Below are 22,500 nucleotides of genomic sequence, written 5' to 3'. Positions count from 1 at the left end.
GCATTACGCCAACTATGTGGGACCGTACCGCTTGGAGAAGACGCTGGGCAAAGGACAGACAGGTTAGTGAAGCCCCCCTCTGAAAGCTTCAGATGCGGGTGATGCTGTGGGGACTCTCCTCAGCATCACCGCGCCTGCCTCGCTGACATCATGTTGGCTTACATTTTTTTTACATCAGCCCTGCGTGTTCTGAAAGGGGAAGCGGAGAAATGCCCAATAAGTGCGGGTGTTTCTGGCGGATGCGGCTTTGCTGAATGTGGAGAGAGTGAATGTGCTTTCATGGTGATGGTGCTGATGGTGTTGATGCTGCTGCTGCTGCTGCTGGTGGTGGTGGTGTGCCTTTAATCCTTGTTGTCAGGCAGAGAGAGCTCGGTGATAATGGGCCCTTGTGATTTTTTCTTGTCTCTAATTCCGTTATAGCATCCATCTGTCACATGGGCCCGCTCTGCTGAGGCTGCAGAGCGGGGATACTGCACTGTCCGGTCCCCGCGCGCGCACACACACGCGCACTACATTCAGCTCATGGGTTAACACACACACACACACACATACACACGCGCGCGCACACGCACACACACGCACACACACACTGCAGCTGCGACATCACACACTTCTGCATGTTTGTTTTTAGGGAGAAGTCCTCTGAGTTCATGTTTGGACCCGTTCTCTAGGCCTTAAGGTTGGATGATCCTGATAGGCCCTGCTGTTCCACCAAAGTGTCTGTTAAGGTCTAGAAACATCAAGTTGATGTTTATCAGTGGCTGCTTGTGAAATGAAATCCAACCAGTGTGTCATCTTTAAGTATTTCATGAGTCATTTTGGGAGAAAGCCTTTTTCTTTCGAGTAGCTTAAAGGTGTTGATTCAACCTCATGGTCATTCTGCTGTAGCTTGTGGTTCTGTTGAACTGTAAAGTGTTTCTAATATTTAGCCTACCTGCTATACAAAATATCAGAAACACCCAGTGCAGCACTGTGCTGCAGAAAGCAGGTTGTCAGGTCGATGGTCACCACAGTGAGCTCGATGGTCACCACAGTGAGCTGCATGGAGGGGTGTTTGTGTCACCTCATGCATGTGTGAATAGAAGTCCAACATTCTCTCTCTGATAGCTCTGTTTTGGTCTCCACCGGCTCCTGACTACAAAAATCTGTCTGTTTAGCTGCTAAATGCTCCACTGTGCTCACCGGCTGCCCTCCAACTGTATCTGTTGGCTCTTTGCTGCAGAACAGGTCGTGTAAGGTGCCATTTTTCTAGCTTCTTCTCTGAAAACGGTCACTGTTGAGCAGCACAGACTGTAAATCGCTGGTGTGAATGTCATTGATTTGTCACGTTAGCGCAGCTGTGTGGTACACTATATGGATGGCTCAGGCCAGGTTCTCTGTTTCACACGCAGCCAGAGATGATCAAGGTGTCTCCCCTCCAGTTCCAGTAGGTAGACGCTCTATACGCTGCTCAGTTCCCCCGGTGGGTGAATAATTCATAACCAACCAATTAGCTGGTTGGTAGAGATGGATTGGAACAGCTGCTGTATTAATTACACAATACTTATATTTAGCAAATGGAATAAAACTGCAGTAGTGTGCATTTAACTCACAAAGACACTCAGATAATTTGCTTTGTTCTTCAACAGGATTAATTATAGTAACTGAATCAGAGGAGGAGTAAAGGTCAGTTTCAAGGTACATTTATTAGTCATTCTACAGCACAGGGTTGTTTTTTTCCACACATCCACCGCTCTGCTTTGCTTGAACAGTCCATTTCTTTTTCACTTCTTCCCCAAGCAGCATTTGCAGTGCAGTACAAACAGCGATCCCACCATAGAGCAACTCTTTACGATCATTCTAAGCAGTGATCTCAAAGCCAGAGTTCAGTTTAAGATGCAGCTATTTGACCCAACCTGATGGTGTCCACTGTAAGTAAACCATTAAAATCCACAGTTTTTAAAGCTTCTCCCACCGGGGGAAACAGCGGTCAGTGTGCACAACACCAGGCCTATTTGAAATGCTGAACAAATTGAAAGGTAGGGGGGATTCAGACGTCTAGAACCAGGCTAGTTTTCAGCATTCGCACATTCAGTTGGTACCACAACAGTTATGTGCTACTAATGTTAACATGATTTATACGCATCTTTCAAAGATTCACTTGTGAGTAGCTCGGCTGCAGACCTTTGGTTCACTTGTTTTTCGGTGATTTTAAATACGGTTGGTGTTTTGCTCATCGATGGACCGTTGGAGAAAGAACTGAGCTAGTCCGAGAGATTTTATTAATTGTTCTTGTGAGGAATGAATAAAGTATTTATTTTGATTGACAGGCTGTTACAAACTCTTAAATCACCATACTTCATCAACTGATATGACAATGAACTTCTAGCAGCCTCAGCTGAAAATGACATCAGTTTACACGGATAGGTCGCTTGCTACTGATTGGCTACAGTAACGCACGATGTCAGACTGAATAATGAGGTGGAACAAAACGCCAATTCAGTCTAGTTATCAGCTGTGCTGCGACTATTAATCACTTCAGTTCAAATCAATCGGTGGCAATTTTGACACCTGATGTATCATTTACAACTTCTCTATTGTGAAATAATCTACCTCACATTACAGTATCATTCTTTATTATCACCCAGACTCAGCACTTGATCTATTAATTGGAAAAGTTTCACCACATTAATCCATTAATGAAAATAATTGTTCGTGCTAGCCTTACACTCACCAGCTAGAAAATGGCCCCAAATGTAACATTCGCTAGGTTCTACGTTCAACAGATTAAAAGTTGGTATCATCCATGTTTCTTCCTCTGCTTTTCCGAGCTGGAGAAGTTCAGACCTTCAGACCTTCCAGTCGGACCCTCGTTTGAGGCTCAGGTCCTTCAGCATCTTCTCCGACTGCGACTCCACAACCGTTAACGCTGGTGTTCTCCGATGCTCACACCGACTCTGTGAGCGTTTGTGCAGCTTGTGAATGTGGTGTAAGTGCATATGCATGTAGAGAAATCAAGTGCAGAGCTGTGTTTTTGTGTTGGTGGTGTGGAGAGGCGGCTGTAGTGAAAGCTGAGCACTGATACTCTGCTTGTTGACGGCTGTTGGTGAATCGAAGGCTCCGGTGCTGAGCTGGCAGACAGGCAAGCCCGTATATCATTAAGCCTCCTCCACAAGTGTAGGGCAAGCCCACGCTCTTTGTTACTGTGTGTGTGTTGGTGGGAAACACTGGGGATCTCTGAGGGAGTGGACTAATGCTTCTTGTTCTCTTTGACCATGATACACTTTATTAATACGCAATGGAGCAACAGTCACTGCATAGCTGAATTACATCAAAGGTAATTCCAGCTCATAAAAATGTTAATTAAATGTCAGGATCTGCTTAAAATATGATTATGTCTCACTAATGTTTAAATAGCTGTGTTGAGATCCTGAAATATTCTGTTACCTTATTAAAGGACAATTCTGGTGCTAAGGACACGTTCTTTTTTGGAGATTGGATATGCAGCATACCCGTTACCAGCAAATAAAGTTATCTAAAATGCCTAAAATGATTAATTGAATAGTTGTTTCGACAGAAAATTAATAAACAACTATTTTCATTAGTGATTAAGTTATTTTTAACCACAGGAAACAACTGTGTCTTCATCTAAAGCAAAGTGGCTGCAACTGCACTTGGAGCTTTTAGCTTTACCGCAGAGAGGCTAGTTTGAACATCTACTGCAGGTTCATCTTTGTAGATTTTTAAATCCCACTCTGATGGTTTGCTTTTCTGTCCCCACTTATGAGACGGCAGTTGGAACAATGCCTTCATGGTGTGCGTCTGCTGGTTGAGGCTGAATGGCGAGAGGCTGTGCTGATTCTGAACAATCAGTCAGTGTGTCTTCATGTGTGTGAGAGTGTGTGTGTGTGGGGGGGGTGAAGTACTCCTTCTTTTACACTGGTTTCCCAGGCTCCATACAGCGCTCATTTTCAGTGTTGGCCAACAGTGGGGACGGTTGTCATGGTTTCATCTCTCCTCCTGTGACAATGGCCACTCTTTTCCTTCTTGGTGAGCAGTGCGAGTCTGCGGCCGCCGACCTTTTCTTCCTCTTGTTCCTCTCTGTGTTTTCGCTTCTTCAACTTCTTTCAACTCTTCACACAGAAGTTGAAGGAGCGCAGATCAGTTCAGAGTCTGCTGTAAAGTCATGACAACCATCTGCTTGTAATCGGCTTAGACTTTTTATTTTACTTAATTTAATAATTGAAACGAATAATTGTCAAATACAATTGGTATCCAGTGTAACCTGGATAATTCTGGTAATACTTCTTGCTTGCTAATGTAGCGTAGCATATACAGCTGAGCAGAAGGAGGCTAGCTAGCATTGTCTTGACAGTGTGAAAATGAGAGCTCAACATAAATTAGTGGATATTGGATACAGTTTTGAAAATAATAACACTATGTTTTTTTTTAAATATAAACACACGACTTAAACAAACATTTTTGATGAGCGTTAGTTACACTTGTTTTTTACCAGCAAGATATTTTTCAGTTGACATATAAAGGTCTGTGCTCTCTGCTGGACAAACAACCTGATGGTGACAGTGTTTCGATGCAATTTCAAACACATGATGGATATTTCTGTCTGACACTGACTCTGACTCAATAAATCTGTAATACACTAATATTAAGGATGTATCGGCTCAGCTGAATTATCAGTCTAGCTCTCAAAGAAAAAAAAAGAGATATTGTGCAAAATCAACAAGGTTTTTAAAGGAAATCTACGGTTTATAACAACTTGGGTTTTATTTTTATTTAGTTATGATGACATTATACTGACCAAATTACTTGCTGCGATTTCATAATAATAGGTCCAACGGGGCAAAGACCACGCAGACAGGTTGGAAACCAATAATGACAAAACTACAACATCTCATCTCAATTACTTTGGTGAGCACAACTGATGTGTTGAGTTATATAGCAGTAAAGTGCAGGGGACGACCCGTGCTGTCCTGGGGCCCGGCAGGTAGTGCAGGTCGTCCGATAATCACAGGGTTGGCGGTTTGATCCATTGCTCCTCCTGTCCACGTGTCAGTGTCCTAAAACACTGAACCCTAATTGCTCCTGATGGTTTGCCCTGCTGTCGGTGAGTGAGAGGCAAAACTGCAGGGCTTTGGATAAAAACTCTGTGTAAACACAGTCCGTTCACCTGGAGGGTGATGGGAAGCAGAGGAATATGTGGTGTTTGTCTTTTCAATGGCTTGAAAAATAAACCCGGCTAAGTAAACACTCTAAGGTACGGTATGAAGAAGGGCTGCACGACAAAAAATCACATTGCGATTATTTGCTATTTGTGGGAAAAAGCTCTTAATATCATGATGATGTGACATTTGTTGGGTCCAAACAAACATGTTTTCTTACATCTGTAGGTGGAGGCTTCTCTGCAGCTCTGCAGCGCTTCATTAAAATGCTGTTCTGTCACATTTTACCTTCATCAACAAATTGCAGCTTCTGTGATTTCGATAATATTGTGATTAATTGTGCAGCCGTAATGTAAAGCAGCAACTTCTGAGGCGCTGATCTCCCAGAAACACGTGGATCACTCAAACGGGTCAATATCCACAAAATCCCAGCGTGTCCTCTGACCGTGTGGGGAAACTACGCCGGGGAGAGACGACGACATCACTCATTTTTATTTGGCCATAACCTGTAATGGGAATGTGTGTGTGTTTATGTGTACCATGTATATGTGTGTTTCCCCGTTGTGTCGTAATGAAAGTGTCATGTTATTGACGTGGAACATCCTAAAGACTGTAGTCCCTCGGCTCCAGTAGAGGAGTGCTGCTGTGTGTGTGTGTGTGTGTGTGTGTGTGTGTGTGTGTGTGTGTGTGTGTGTGTGTGTGTGTGTGTGGTGGGGGTAGTGTGGGCAGCAGGGAGAGCCCCAGCACAGATGGCTGCTTTTAGGTTGCTGAAATAGAGTTTCATTATGCTCAGGTTGCAGGTGGTAACGCTCCCATCACTCTCACTGCGTACGTATGGCCGTATGTATTCTATATATACACACAACCGTGTGTGTGTGTGTGTGTGTGTGTCCATTGTGAGGATTTACTGAATGTGAATGTTTTCACATGTTTTCAGGGCCTTCGATGTGTTTTATTGTTTTATTAAACATGATTTGCTTTATCATGCTTCAGTAAAACAACACAAAATATTTGTGCTACCTCATTTGCATACAGAGCGATCAGAGGTTTCTATTGTGGTCTCTGTATGAATAACGTACTTTTTAAAATGACATATCTAGAAAACAATTAACTTGAAACTGAGCAGACAACACGGTTTGTGAAGGACCTGCTAATGTCACATTTAAGATTTCACATTAGTGCTGTACTGGGGAGCTCAATTTTAAATAGACTGATGGTATAATATTAACAGAAGATGTTTTTGTGTCTGTTTTGGTTGATTTTGGCACTCGGAGAGCAGTTTTGGGAGGAATGAGGAGTTGTTGGAAGGCAGAGAGCTGACGGTAGCGTTTCTTTGGAGCTTTTCATTCTCTTTAAATATTTCCTCTTGCTTGCTTTTCCACCTGCCTGGCAGTGCATCTTCTCAGGCTCAAAAACAGTAGTTGCAATGACCGTGCTCCAAGACTGAGGAGGAGAGGAAGGGCGGGAGGAAACACTAGCTGGTAGACAAAAAGTCTGTTGGGAGGATTATCAAAATTATGGCTAGTGTCAAGCACCCCCTCCTCCCCATCCTTTTCCTCTCCCTCCCTCCCCTTTTCCATACAGTACATCCCGTTCGGCTTTTCTCCTGCTCGCTCGCCTCCCCAGCTGAGAGCTCGGTTACCATGGAAACCGGAGGAATGCTCTCTTCTGTGGCGGGTTGGAGGTATGCTCGCTCTCCACGGCCCCTCTGCTCAGCCTGGGGGAGTAGTTTTTCGCCTGAGCCATTAAACAATGACTGAGGAACTACACCTCCCACCCCCCCCGTGTCTCTCTACATCTGTCGCTCTTACGTTTACCTTACATCTCTCACTTACTCCCCCTCCCCCCCTCTCTCTGAGGTTGTCAGGCTAAAGCTCAAGTCTACCCCTGAATCCCTGCCGCCCGAATGAGTCATCACTGGGAGGCGTCACGAATTTCATCTTCCGAGCCCAGCTAATGCCTCTCTGTCTGCCAGATTTTCCACAGCTTCTCATCACAGGACACATTCAGCCTCATTCAACCCCGTATATTTAAACAGATGGTTCGCCTTTTAGCAGGAAGAAGTTGAGACAGTAAGAGAGAAATTATTAACAACGCTCTGACAATAGTGTCAAACTGTGGTGGTGCCGTCGTGGAAGGAATCATGTAGTCGCAGTGTCAAGGAAATACAGCTGCGATCTGCTTTTATTTCTATTAAAAATGGATGTTGGTCTCTGCGTTGTAGCACGGGGAGAGATGTATTAAGAGTAGCCGTGGCGAGGATGAAAGCGGGCTCTAATAGAAATTGCTCTTAGAAGTACTAAGCAAATTAATGTTGCAAGAAAAGAAAAACAATTTTCAGATGAGATTAGAAAAAAAAATCTTTGATAGCGTGGGAACAGGAAGAACAAAGTCTGTTTTATCGTGTCTGCGGCGCGACGGAGAGAGACGCTGTTAGTTTGATTCAATTAGCTGAAGCCAAGCTCGTCTCTGGCTCACGCACACACATCGAGATGCCGTCCTCGTTTGTTCCTGGGTCGCCTTGAGCTTGCAGACTCGCAGTGTTGAGTTAGTTTAGATTGCTGTCATCTTGCCTGTGGCTGTCAGTCACTAACAAGTCTCAGTGTGAAAGTCAGCAGGCTGCTGCTGCTGAAATATTCAGGTTGCTGAAGTGTGCAGGGATGCACGTGTGTGTGTGTGGGTACTTATTTAAATGACTTATGCTCTAATGCTATGATTATTATCATGAAGTCCCATGGATGTCTTCTCTTTTTTCAACATGAACCTGAGCTGTTTAATATTGAATATCTGCTGGTACCAATATTTTCCTACATGTTACAATCCAAAGAAGGTTAAAGACAAGGGCAGCTGGACTTGGTTGAAGATCCTAGAAGATGTTTCGTCCCTCATCCAAGAGACTTCTTCAGTTCTGAAATGACCAGTAGGGACGAAACGTCTTCCAGTCTCTTCAACCAAGTCCAGCTGCCCTTGACTTTAACCTTCTTTGGAGAACTATGACCTGGATGACTGAGAACCTTCACACATTACAAGTTTACAATTAGCCTTAGAATGAAAATGGGTTTTAGGTGGTGACCATGTAATAGCAACGTCCTCGGTTTGAGTCCAGAGGAACATGTCTCTGCCCATCGCCCTGCAGCCAGGTCTCTATACTTCACCCTCTTCTCTTCACTGTTTCCATCTCCTTCTGCCTGCTGTGGGCAGAACCTGCGTCTCTTTATGTTTGCAGGTAGATGAGTCATTTCTCCTGTCTCTTGGGGACTCATTTGCTCTGCTCTCCCAGCTTCATTACCTCTGCTGTACGTACAGGCTCGTGTCCTGAACTTCTCCTGAGTCAGTTACTTTAATCAACTCCTGCAGTGTACACGCACAGCTTAATCTTTCCAACAAACATGCTGCTGATTGTTTTGTTGTTCGCACGTTTGCATGGATGAAGTCGATGTGTGGGACCATGCTGCCGCCTGCTGCGTCAGCTCCGCCTGCCTTCGGTAGCGGCTCTTCAGCACGTGTTGATGACGCCTGTATGGATCAGCCAGAGTGAGATGAGGTATGGAGATCCCGCTGGGCAGCAGCAGTGCCACCAGGCTCTATCAGCCCAAATCATCACCACTTATCAGCCTGATTGCAACACCTGTTAAGATGGAGATGGAGGGCTCTCGCCCCGCAGCAAGAAAAGAGGTGGAGCAGAGGTAATGTCAGCTATCTAGCAGCACTACCGGTACAGACGTCCAGCTATTTATTACTGATGTACTGCTGCACCTTAGGTACGCTCCAAATGTGAAATAGGCTGCTTTTAGCCTTTAAACATCACAAGGAATACTGTGGTAACAGGTTACTTTCCCGTCACCACCAAGGTGGTACCTAAACAATGAGGCAATTAGTTGATTTTTCTGAACTGATTCAGTAATTTATTGAGAAAAAAATCCATACATTCTCTTCCCGGGGGACGGGAGGTCTGGGTATGAGTGGGGAGGTTTCTACAAAACAGAACAAAAACAACTAGTAGTCCTGCTATAAAGACAAACTAGGAGCAGTAAGGTGGTGATGGCGACAGGACTTAATACTGAATTTACCCTCTAAGCCATTATAGTAAAGTGTTTTTGAACCCAGCCTTTATTACTGACTGGCCTTTTGTGTTTGGGTTTCATATGAGAAGTAACAGTGGACTGAACATCTTTGGCTTTCCACTGTTGGTTAGGCATAACAAGCTATTTCAAGACGTCACCTTGGGATCAGGTCACCAGGGAGGCGGATGCACGTGCACGTTACCATATATAGATGGAACCTTAGCAGTTCCCACGATCGGCAGACGGATGGAAAAGTCACATAAATAAATATCCTGTGGTCGGTCAGCTTTGCTTTTGATTTCACAGCACAAACAAACTGCAGCAGGCAACTCCTTTTCGAGTGGTCCCAGTCCTGTCGTTCGGTCTGCACCAGAGTTAATTGACCGCTGTCGCACCAGCTTAATGAGCAAACGCACTCATTTGAACAGCGCCGCACAGGTTAGGCGTGAAGGCTCCAGCATAGCTTGGACTGTAGGTTTCTAGCACTTCAGAGTTATATTTACCTGCTGTTGCACATCGAGCCGCTCGGTCACTGTGACTGTTTATCTGCCATCTCTTTAATCCAGTCCCACTTCCTGTCAGGTCTGATAGCCCGACCAGCACGTCTTCACATGCTGCCATATTCAACAGAGACCAATTTAATGCCTCAATCAATGGCTGGTAATCAAACGGGAATGGGTTATGGCTCCAGATAAGCCCCTTATGGTCCCGCAGCCCTCTTCCCCCAGCCAAAAACTTAATGAAATTGAGCATAAATCCCCCTTCTCTCTCCCTTTCAAAAACTCTCTTTCATCCCTTTCCAAAAGCAATCTGGACTTTTCCCCCTGAGTCAGCACTTACAGCGTCCAGGAGTGAAGCAGGGGAAATTACCAATTGAAGAGCTGCTTTGCTTCCCTCTCTCTGATCCGGCCCTGTGCCCACGCTCGACCCTCACTTCATTTTGTAGCAATATGGAGTTTCTGGTATCTAATATTAGATAAATAAACTCTGCCCTCCCACCGTCCACTAAAACCCCTGACTAATGCATGATGGGATGGCCGAGTGCTTTTGGTAACAAGCGATTTCACGGCGAAGAGGACGCGGTCATGGATGGAAAGTCCAGTTAGGTACAAAACCTTAATGAGGTTTTTAGCAATTTGATCATTAGCATTACCCATGAGCACCGGGGTCGGGCTGCGGCACTGCGCGCTTTCCACCTTTTGCTTTTTCATGGCCTTTTTTTGCTACAGCGAGCCGTTCAGATGGAGGACCACACAGACGGTCCGGGCTCTGGAACAGAACCCCTTCCTGCCACGGGAGTCCACACAGATGGCCGTCAGCGTCAGCGCGTGCAGATGACGGGCATCGCCTACAGCCTCAGTGAAACCCCAATCATGTGGCATAATCAGATTAAGGGGCGGGGGGACGGGCCGTGAGAAACGCCATTATACTCACTTTACTGGTAGTGCCGGCAGGTACCACAGCAGGACATGCTTGTATTGCTTTGTTTATTTCAGTTTTAAACCATCATAGTGAGGACATTTGGCTGGTCCTCACTACTTCAAAGGACTGTTTGAAGTTGAAATCTTTTTTATTGTTAAGGTTAGAATTAAGTTCAGGTTAGGTTTTGATAAGGTTTAAGGTTAGGCATTTAGTTACAGGATGTCAGTGAGGAGAATGCATTACCTAAAGCCACTTTTCCACCAAAAGTACCGGAGACATTTCAGTCCGCAGGTCTATTTTCAAGGAACTAAAAGGTTCCTTCAGCCCATTGTTGTGTGCGTTTCCACCACGGTCTAAAGACCTGTGAAGATTAGGCAAATTAACCAGCTGACGTAGGCCTGCACTCCGTACACAGCGATGCACTGGATTTGACTGGAATATAATGAAAAACTATAGGCTATGGTTGACCATTAAAAACAGCTTTTTTGTGTGGGAGTATAATGAAGAGACACGCGATAAAGCTCGTTACACATTTAATAACACACTGGATAAAGCCATAAAGTTCTTAAAATAACTCCAGGTTGGAAGGTTAGTGAAACATTTGCTCAGCTGGCCAGACTCCCGTCTGTGTCGCCTGATCGTCAGAGGAACGTGATTTTAAATGTAAATATAAATGCTCTGTATTTGTATAGCGCCTTTCTAGTCTTTTTGACCACTCAAAGCGCTTTTACACTACATCTGCATTCACCAGTCATACACTGAGCCTAAGTGCTCAAACAGAAAATAACATTCATACACTGGTGGAACAGCCACCGGGGGCAATTCGGGGTTCAGTATCTTGCCCAAGGACACTTCGACATGCAGCCTGGAGGAGCCGGGATTGAACCGCCGACCTTCCGATTAACGGGCAACCCGCTCTGCCGCCCCAGGATTACGAGCTTTATTACCCCCCCCCCCCCCCCCCCCAAAGAACCGGTACTACCCCCCCGAGCAGGGACTTTTTGGAGGGTAAAATAATTTAGACCTGGTCCCTGCGGTGGAAACGCAGTGAGTTCCTCCAAAGGTTCCTAGTTCTGGGGTTTAGTTCCTTTGGTCGAAACGCAACTTATGTGGTAAGTAATGAAAGGGGTGTGTGTGTGTGTGTGTGTGTGTGTGTGTGTGTGTGTGTGTGTGTGTGTGTGTGTGTGTGTGTGTGTGTGTGTGTGTGTGTGTGTGTGTGTGTGTGTGTGTGTGTGTGTGTGTGTGTGTGTGTGTGCATTGTTGCAGTATTTTCGGGGAGCGCTCCGTCTCTGTGACCTGCTGTGTGGTGTGAGGACTGTTAGGCTGCAGTGCTGCATTACAGCTGCAGCCTCTCTGCAGTAATACACACACACACACACACACACACACACACACACATTAGTGATGTTGCTAATGTTGTTGGGAGGAGAAAAGGTGCCTTAGTTGTTATATATTATTAGTGAAACTCGTTCTGCATCACACTGTGTAGCTATGGTTACGAGTGTGCATCTGTGTGTGTGTGTGTGTGTGTGTGTGTGTGTGTGAGAGAGACAGATATTGCAGATGTAAATCATTTACACGGGCATGCCTAGAGGTTATCAGTGAGTAGATAAATTAATTGTACCATGCTAAATTATTTGATGATAAACATTTCTTTTAGCTGCTGGCGGCAGCGGCGGTTGGTTTCTCCCGACTAACCTAAATGTTCATCTAACATCTAAAAGTTAGCATGCCAACATACTAGTGTAGCATGTCATTAGCGTGTATGCTACAGATGCTCTGACTGTCCCTGTAGTATCTATATGAATGAATGTTGATCCGCTCCCATGTGCACATACTCAGATGAAGCTTCTCAATATTGATGCGTCAACAAGCTGCTGTAGCGCCATTGTGTTCCTGTCCATCGGGAGGAAGATGTCTGTCTATGGTGGTTGGTGAATCAACGTGGCAGCTGCACCGTGCTAAAGAGTCTGGCAGTGCTACGGGAAAGACGAGAAGCAGCTTTCTCATCACGACTGCTTTGTGACAAACTTATATCTGTTATATCTGTGCTTATTTGCTTCAAAAGTAAAAGTTTACATCATCATTTCTACCAATAACAACGTTCTGCTCATTGTGTAAGCTGTTGGCGGTCAGACACGTTGGACTGACTTATTCTGAGGAGAAAATGAATGCAAATGATGAAATTATGACCCAAACTGTGTGTTATAAACATCCATCACAGGTAGAGACAAACTTCCTCCTGCTTCAACTTTGATCTACCGTGGTTATTAGTGGCATTTAAGGCGTGCTCACTTTTACTTTTACCTCCAATTACAGTGATTCTAGATAAACTGTTTTTCACAACTTGTCAGATTGACTGCTCTGCTTTTTGCCCTGATGAGATGTCACAGGTCTCAGCAATTACTTTGGTGACTATTTTTTTTTATTATTACTGATAGAAATGAAAAAAGTGACACAAAAGACGTTGCAACAAGTCGTAATGAACTGGAACTGTAAGACTGGCACAGTGCTCAGTGGTTTCAGTGATTGAAGTTCAGCCTCATGGCTCTGGGTAGCAGCATGTCAACATTTCTGACTGACAGCATAAATAAAGTCAGTTCAACCCAGAGGTGTTGCGCAAGAAGTAATAATATTTATTCTGGTAGTTTGCGAGTGGTGAATAAACTTTTTAACTTACACAGAATCTTCTATTTAAAAAGAAGAAGAATCTACTGTCTCTGAGGTAGTGATGGATTGCTCGGCCGTGTGTCATCCTAAATGACAGCAGATCTAATATAACAGCACTACCGGCTAGTGTTAAATATATATATTGATATACTGTAGAGAATAAAGCAGCTGAAATACGTCACTTCTGACAGACTGATCCCTGCTCTCCCTTAAACAGCAGCTGAAATCTACAGCAGAACCCAAAGTGTGTTTCTGTTTCATTCATTAATAAAGCTTCCGTCTGAAACAACATGTTACTGCTGAGAGAACATGTGTTGTAGACTTTAGTCTGCATGGAATAATGGAAATTTACATGACTTTTCTTTGTTTTGATATCGGCCACCCTACTCTCGACCACTAATATATTATTATTAATAATGAATTTTGGTTGAGAAGCCCTGCTGCGCTAGACATTATTGATGCGCAGTCTCTGACATGGCGAGTTAACAAGTTTATTTGACCCACCTCTTGACACAGTAGAGGGTGATAATGTACAAAACCGTGTGGATTTTTTCTCTTTCATCATTTTAAAGATGAAGTGATAAGGACTTCACATGGCGACATTAATACGTTAGCAGATCAAAAGTAATTCTGTGTGCAGTGATTACACATTCAAAACGGTGAAAGCTCTCTGAGAGGATGAAGAGGGTTAGCTCTGACACGCTACAGCTACATCCTCTCTGCCGGTTTCTGTCCTGTATGAGAAGACAATGGGAGTGTGGGTGGTGGGTGATGGTCGGGGGCCCAGAACCACCACCCCCGTTGGATTGGCCTTAATCTGCCGCTAATCCGACGCTCCAGTGAGAAGGAAGCCTTACTGATTTTAACCAAACAAAACGAAGAGCTGAGATTTGGAGGAGCTGTTTACTGGGAAGAAGAAACTCCATAAAGACCTGAGCACTCGGCGCTAGTTTTACATGTGCGTTTGTTTCTTTGTTTACATTGAATATTAATATGGTGAAAGTGAGTTAACATAATCTCTTTTAATTCTAATCCTTGTTTTGCCAAATGCATGCTGGTGAAAAGCGCGTGTTAATTCAGAGCTTCATTCGGAGAGCTGCACCACAGCACGCTTGTGGCTTTTTTTATGTTTTGTCAGAAAAAGCTCAGATCCCTGTTGTTGTGAAAAAGCTGGCTTCGTAATGGAGGAGGAGGGGGTGACAGGAGGTCGTGACCCCTCATTACACCACCTGCCAGATGGCCAAACACCACGCTGTGTGTGTGTGTGTGTGTGTGTTATCGTGGGTGAACGCAGACACTTACTTGAGTAGAAACTAGGGGATGACACAGCGGAGACCCTCTAACAGAAAACTAAAGCACACAAAAGGTCCCAGAGGAGTTTCACTACTACATTTTGATTGGTCAGACATATTTAGAATGTATTTTAATGTCCGTTATTTGTCTGTCGTTTCACAGTAACATAAAAAAGTTTGCTGTATCAATAAATCAATCAAAATAAAGTTAATCAACAACCTTTGAAATTATTTATCAAGCACGCGTTTCAGATATTTCTGGTTGCAGCTTCTGAAATGTTTTTACATTGTAAATCACTTTGGACTTTGGACTAAGACATTTTGGATGACGTGTTGGGCATTTCTCACAATTTTCTGACGTTTTTATTGACAAAGCACTTAATCAGTTTTGAAAAAATCCACAGATTAATGAAAAGTGAAGATGCTCGTTAGTTTCTGCCCGAGTTACAATCCTCCAGAGCTTGTAATGAAATCTTGTAGGATCGATATTTGTCATTAGTTGATGAATGTCTTTTACGTGCGGCTGTTTGAGAAGCAGGATAACGATCAGGAAGCGTCTGCTTCATGATGATTTCTTCATTTCTTTTTGACCAGCTTGATGCACATTTTCTCAACTTTTTAAGCTATTTAGTCAAACATCCGAGAGCTACCAGTCCAATACTTCCTATAAACACACACACACTCTGCTTTTATCACAGAACTCCTAAGCCCATCAGCCCCTTCTCCCCCGCTGCCCATCTTCTTCTCCCTCGCCCTCTATCTTTCATTCATCTCTGTCCTCAGGCATAGTAGCAGAGGAGGCCGGGTGGGAGGTGTGTGTGTGGGGGGGTGGGTGGCAAACCAAGTGAAGTTCCCTTGCTCGACTCTGCTGATGCAGCCTTCGTCCTTCAGGCTACCCCTCCGCACACACACACAGACTCCCACAGTGCACACTGACTGCAGCACTGCAGGGCTGCTGGGTCCGCCATGTGAAACGGGCTCACCGCACAGTCAGCTGTGGACAACAAACGAAAACACTGTCTCCGATATGTCAGGGACAGTACGGGAGACAGAGTGGTGGATGGCCGTTGCCACGAGCTTAGCTTGCGAGCTGGGGAACTTTTTAAAGACACAGTGAAAGTTAGAACGCCTTTAGCTTCTGTAATGTGATGTCTTTCCAAGTGAAACAGAATATGCACCCTCACCCGCGACGGTAAATCAGAAGGTGGAGGACAAGGTAGCCATGAGCCATGATAGCAATATTCTGGTTACTTAACCCACCAGGTAACGTAGTTAACTGTGGATTTGTATGATGGGCGAGGTTAAATCTGATTCCTACAAGTTCAAGATGAGTCTTCAATAATATTTGAATGTTTTATATGAAAAGAGAGGAATTTTAATATGTTAATACTCAAAAATGCATTTTTTATTAAATTAACTTCATTGTCTTTAGAAGATTTGTCCTGGTGCTAAAAAAGCAGAGTTGAAATCAAAATCATAACTTTAAAGCTCAATCAATGCATCAAGCTATCAGACAGGACTGTATGAGCAAAAGGATTTGACAGAATTTTTAAAAATATTATATAAAAAACACGATTTGATACTGAATTATAAACTATCCTTTTACTAGCCTTTTCTTTTTTTTTCTTTTTTATATTGTAAAAATATTATGAATATATTTTTGTGGGTTCAGGTAAGGTGAATTTCAACAATGTCAATACTTTCAATCCCTTATTTTGGGGAATAATTTTCCCCAATTTTGGGGATGTAAATCAGGATCTATCAGTCGGTACAACGTTGTAAAATCAAAACCTTTATATTATTTTACAACACTGAGAAGCGCTCATGAAATTACAGGTAGACTCGTGAGTATTGCTCATTCGCCCGTTTCAGCGGAAATGATTTGAACAGAGTCAGCATTGCTCAACCATGTCCATAACGCTGCCTGTATTTAGACCAATGGCTGTGCTGGTAGTGGAGGGATTTGGGGATGTGGGGGAGGCATCGGGGGCGGGGTTAGTAGGAGCAGGTCAGCTCCTCTGGACTCTCTGAGGAGGAAGCTGGGGAGGCGAGGGGAGCCTGAGCCCGAGCTAAAAATACAAGCCGGCATCTCGGAGAGTCAAACAGGCTTCTTCAGATCTGCATGCCTGCCAACAGAGCTCATCACACACACACACACACACACACACACACACACACACACACACACACACACGGGCCGGGCAGACAAAGACAACGCTACAAGCAAAACTGGAACTAGAGAGGCAGGTGGGCGGGGCTGAGAGGACGGTGGAGTGAAAGAGAGAGTGAGAGGGGGAGGGCCACGCATGGTGGAGGATGAATAAAAGCCAAGGGGGGAGGGGATGGAAGAGCAGGGGAGTGGGGAGGGAAGGGGGGGGGGGGTATTAAATAGAAGAGCTTGCAGAAAAAAGAATGAGAGGTAAATGAATAAAGAGAAGAAGAGGCAGCGGCAGACATGAATAAAGCTGATGATTAGAAACAAAAACAAAAAACCAGAGATAAAAAGGAGGAAGAGCTTTGTGATGAGCTGTGATGAGCTGTGATGAGCTGTGATGAGCTGTGATGAGCTGTGATGATGCCTTGGCCGGCGACCAAGTTTGCAAGCCGATCCAGCCGATGATGTAATCATTTGTAATTGGTCCAGATTATTCATTAAGGCTTGATTGGCACTGTGGCACAGCCAATTAGACGGCAGGATGTGACAGTGACTGTGTGCCTTCCGTGGTCTGTGGCGACCTGAGTTCGAGGACCTGCTTTACAACAGCAGCAGAGGCCACAGCTGGGAATGTAGATGAAGCCCATCGTTGGCCAATCACACGATGCTGCTTCCTGCATCCCAGCACGCAATTCCTGCTGCAGCAGTGAAACATTGGCTGTAGTGTCGCAGGCACACACGGCTTCATTCGGGTTGAGGAGAATCACCTGTACAACCCACAGTTTGGTACCGCTGCACTTCCTGTTGGTGGCTTTGTTAGCTGCAGCTCAGTAAAAGTAATCGCGCTTAATAACTGATCACAATATTTAGTCAAATACTCTGCAGTCCTGTTGTTCTTGCGTGGGTGCTGCCCATCTGTCTCCGGGCTCGGCCTCTCTCTGCCAGCTGCCGTCTGCATTCACTCCAGCCAGAAGAGACGGCTCCTTGTGGCCCATTGATGCTCCTCGATGGGAGGTCAGGACTAATTGGCCAGCGTCCTATCTGTCACACAATATGGGCCTTTCAGCGCGAAAGCTGAGCTGTGATTGAGTTACGGCTGTTTGGTTTTGATTTACACAAAGGGAGACTCTTCAAAGTACTCAATGGCCTCAAGTAGCCTTGATTCAGAGCCCTTTTGCTGACTCTGGTGATCTCTCTCATCTCAGTCCAGCCAGGAAGAGAGGAAAACGACATCATAACCTGGTATTACGGTACTTTTGAGTGCTTTATATTGATGTCAGTATTACCCAGCCACTAAACCAAGCCACCAAACTAAAATTTAAACCCAAATCTTTAATCTTGATCATAACTTTGAACACAAAATTCATACATGGAGCTCCTTGGCAGTGACATAAAATATGTACAGTAAAGCCTCTATATACAGTAGGTTGTGTTGAAGTCTTTGTAATATCATGATAAATCAAACAAACAAAAGTAAATTGATAAATAATTATTGCTATTGAAGAACTAAAAGTTCATCTTCATTAGGAGCCGACGGGCTTGGTGCTGAGAGCCACAGACAGGGTAGGCAGGTCAGACACAAACCAACACATTGTTGTTTTGGGTCTTTTATTGTTTGACAATAAGAAAATTAGAGAATAGCGCTTTGTCCAGATAGCAGACTTTGCCCTGTAGCGTCTCTAAATCTTTGCTTTTGCTTGTCCTGGCGTGACCTCTCACAGTCACCACCGAGACTTCTTAGCTCCCTCGTGGACAATCACGCTCCACTACGTCTTCTCTTCATTATCGAGACCGCGTGGCTTCGAGCTGAAACAAGAGGCGGCGAGAGAGAGATGCATGGCTGTGAAAGAGATTGAGGAGCGCGGGAACGGCAGACGGTGAGGACTGATAAGGAGAGACGGCGGGTTCAAGATGGAGGAATTTCTCGGGACTCGTGTATTTGTCAGGGTAGGGTCGGGACTGGAGGGGCGACGGATGCGAGGATTAGAACAGCGAGTGTGTCTGAGGGATGAGAGCTGCTGGCTTCGTCATCGGTCTGTCTGAGTCCTCACTGTCAGGCCTGATGAAAGACTCAGTGGAGCTCAGCCTCCAGCAGACGGAGAAGGGCCTTCCCACAAATAGAGAGACTGTCACAACCTATAGATTTCTCACCATGTTAGAAATATTAAATAAAGGGGGCCATTTGGGAAGTAACTAACCTTCACTTCCTCAGCGCAACGCGGCCCGAAGCCCTTTAAAATGGGATTAGATTGGGATGGCTGCTTGGTGGAGGTGTTTTTCACTGGTAGGATCATTTGTCGCCGCTCTCAGGCTGGCCTCCTCTTCGGAGATATTTCAGAAAATGGGAGGCTTGCAGGCATCATGACTCTTTTGACAGTGAATAAAGTATGAGGCCAAAGGAATTTGCTGTGTTTCCGCAATGTGGTGCAATACCTCCCTTCTCGTGACAAACGGTGTTGTATGTCGACTCTGACGTGGACTTACAGCAGCGTTCGGTGTAAAGCATTTTAAAAATGAATGAAACTAACTTGCAGAGAAACAAATCAACCTGCCAGCTGCAGTAATGACATTCAAATAGAGGATTTGTATGTCGTTACTGCAGCTGGCAGGTTGATTTGTTTCTTTGACATTTTATGTCTTGTCATTTCTCAACTGAAAATAGAGACTTTACATTGTGGACATGACTGTGACAATGTGAAGAATGTGCTTCTTTCACACCAAACGGGGAAAAACCTTTTTGCTTTGTGCCTGAGGACGTTGCCTTGTAGAAACAGGAAAGGGACAAACACAAGACCAGAAGGATGGGATGCTAGGGCCATACAGTATGTTAGGTTGCCTGGTAATCAACTTTTAGCTTCTGTCTCCTTTGTTCTCAGTTTTATCACGATGGTTGGTCTAAGTCAGTGGCTGCCAGTCCTTTTGCCCCCATTATGGTGTACGAGACCTGGACTGGTTGTTGAATAGGGATGTCACAAGAACCGATACAGTACTGATCAACTCAAACTCACCAAAGATGAAGGTGCAGTTTGCAGCACAAAGATCTGAATGTCTGTCCAACGCACCTGAGAAGAGAGGTGGGGTTAGGGACCGTCTTAAAAGTGCGATCATCAGTTACTTATTTTTTTCAACATACAAATCTCAAACCGCTGCCAATAAAGAAAGTGACCACTTCTAAACATTTCACACCTGTGAGTTTAAAAAAAACTAACTAATCAATCAGTTAATTCATTAATTAATTGTGCACATTGCAAGGTTGTAATTTCAACAGCTTGCTCATTTATGAATATATATTAACATCAAAGCCTCTCATCTGTCCTGGAAATCCTCTTGTTGTTCCTTGTAATGGACAAATGTAATCTTAAAGGAGTGTATGTTGAAGTACATTGTTATTTTGTTTTAGTTTTTTACCGTGGTATCGAATTTGACTGCTATTGGTCCAGTTTACCTCCCCCTTATCCCTCTTACCGAAATGTCTCCTGCTGCTTTCTGTTGCTTGTATTCTAAGGTTGTTGTTTTTTGTGGCAATTTCGCCTTTATTGATGGTAGTGATGAGGCAGACAGGAAACAAAGGAGAGAGAGAGAGAGAGAAGGACCTGACATGCAACAAGTGTCCACGGCTGGATTTGAACCTGTGACACCTTGGCAGCTCAGTGCTGCTCATTATCAAGAATTGACTCAGGTGTTTGTGGGCTGACTCCTTTTTCAATTTGTCGTTGCAGCTCAAGTACAATGATGTTGTTTCATATGGTTTGTAGTTGTTGAATCTAATCTGTCTGTGCCGATAGAAAGTGTCAGACACATTCAAAGCAGAGAGCAGGACAACTTTTATTTATTTATCTATTTATATGGCCTTTCCTTTAAAACTAGTGTTGTTGTTGTTGTAGTTCAGTATGGGGTGGGGAGGGAACTCATATATAGTGCTACCGACATAGATACACTGAGGCATATTAGCTGTGTGATGTTCTGCCTGCAAACAGAGGCGAGCTGCAGTGCGTCATCCGACAGCAGCTCACACACACACACATATATAATAGGATTTCTGTGTCTCATTCAGCAGTGCTCAGGCTTCCTGCCGGCTGCCATTCACTCTCTGTCAGAGTAAGAGGATATGTGTTTGGCAGCCAGGCTGAGTAGATGAAAATGCGTCTTGTTGTTTACAGTTACACATTTTCGAGCCATTTATTTTTAGTGTAACACATTCATAATCCCGCGCTGTACACAGAGCAGTTCTCCGTGACACATCAACCGGATACTGGGAGATTTATTGGTCTTCTGCTGACATAAGCTGGATTTAGAATTGATGGGTGGCGTAAAGAGCATCAACAGTTCGCATCAACAAGTCCTCATCACTTCGGTAGGAGGTCTACTTCTACGGTTAAGGTCTGGTTAAGTTAAGGCAACTAAAACTACCTGGTTAAGTTTTGGGAAAGATTTTGGTCAACAACAATGGTTGAACACAGATGCTTTTACACTCGTGCGTTCACCCTAAGACTTTTCGAGACAGTATAAGAGCTTATTTTAAACTTCTGTAACACTGTGTTATTACTGTATAAACATATATTTAAGGAAGTGACATTTCAGGCCAAGAAAATCAGTTGTTGCATTTTAATGTCAGCAGTAAAAATGAAATCACATTTATTTAATCTAGTTCTTCCAGTTTAGTCATTCTTAACCTTGAATTATCTAATGTGATGTGGCATAACTTTATATACAGAAATGTTTCACCCTATTTTGAGTATAGACAGTCTTGCAGTTACTCCATGTTGATTTCATTATTCTGGGTCCATATAATAAGCCATCCATTGGTGCTAGTTAAGAAACTATTGAAACTGTAGTTCTAAAAACCAAGTACATTTCTCCTAATGCACCAAAGTTGGAAACTTTAGTTTAGATAATCAAATCTAGGGTAGCTCACAGAGTTGTGTGAAAAGTGTAAGACTTGTATGTGACAACTTTACATATTTTAGCCACAACTATCAAGCTTGAGGGAATGGATACTCCCAACAGGGATTCTTTGCAGGCTAAATAACCATTTTAATTCATTGATGTGTTTTGGTCTAACTGAAAGACCTGAAAGACTCTGTGGCAGCATCTGCATGTGTTTCCTGTGCTGTATGTGTGTTTGTGTGTTGCGGGCGCTCTGTTGTCTCCTGTGGCTCAGTTCTGTCTGATGGCAGTGATTTAGGAGCAGCCATTAGAGGCAAAGCGACGTTAATCCATCCGACAGACCGGAGCGATAAAAGTTTCATTAAGCCATTGATCAGAGGCCTCTGTCACCGGACGGAGAGGCCACTTCAGCGTGTTGCCACCCGGAAACACCTGAATATCAAGCTATCAACCTTTTCATAGTGGCAGCGGGCGTTGAAGAGAACAAAAGGATGTCTAGGAAGCTGTTTCCTACGTGGTTTCCCACAAACAAAGGTTGAGTTTGTAGAATGTCTGACTGTACAGTATCTTAATAATGTAATCTTCTAAACTGGGTCTCTGAGTCGGATCACAGCAGCCACTCAGCTGACTGCTGTGATAATTTCATGTAGGGAGGAAGTTTGACAAAGCATTTTCCGGAGGCGCAGTACATAATTCATGACAAATGACAAATCTAAAGCTGATGAAAAATACTGGGTGGTTTTATCAAGAACCAGAATTGATAAACGAGAGTCCGAATCAAATCTTTATCAAAACCCAGCCCCAATCAAAAACGTGCATTGATCCAAATCAGGTAACCGTCTTTACTCCAT

The 22,500-nt window shown here is 44.1% G+C and overlaps 1 protein-coding gene across 2 annotated transcripts in view; it reads left to right on the top strand.

Annotated features, from left to right (window-relative positions):
- LOC119890266 (serine/threonine-protein kinase BRSK2-like) overlaps window positions 1-22,500 on the top strand; it is a 146,635-nt gene that overhangs the window by 413 nt on the left and 123,722 nt on the right. For both annotated transcript variants that reach the window (XM_038701444.1, XM_038701443.1), the window contains exon 1: window positions 1-62. This exon is cut by the window's left edge and continues 413 nt beyond it. In XM_038701444.1, the coding sequence (XP_038557372.1) occupies window positions 1-62 (62 nt within the window). The remainder of the gene's footprint in view (window positions 63-22,500) is intronic.

This window comes from Micropterus salmoides, unplaced genomic scaffold, assembly GCF_014851395.1.
Source record: "Micropterus salmoides isolate LMB-PRFRI ecotype aquatic unplaced genomic scaffold, ASM1485139v1 Ms_hic_scaffold_6, whole genome shotgun sequence".
NCBI classification, from domain to species: Eukaryota; Metazoa; Chordata; class Actinopteri; order Centrarchiformes; family Centrarchidae; genus Micropterus; species Micropterus salmoides.
This window is presented reverse-complemented; position numbering and strand designations above follow the sequence as displayed.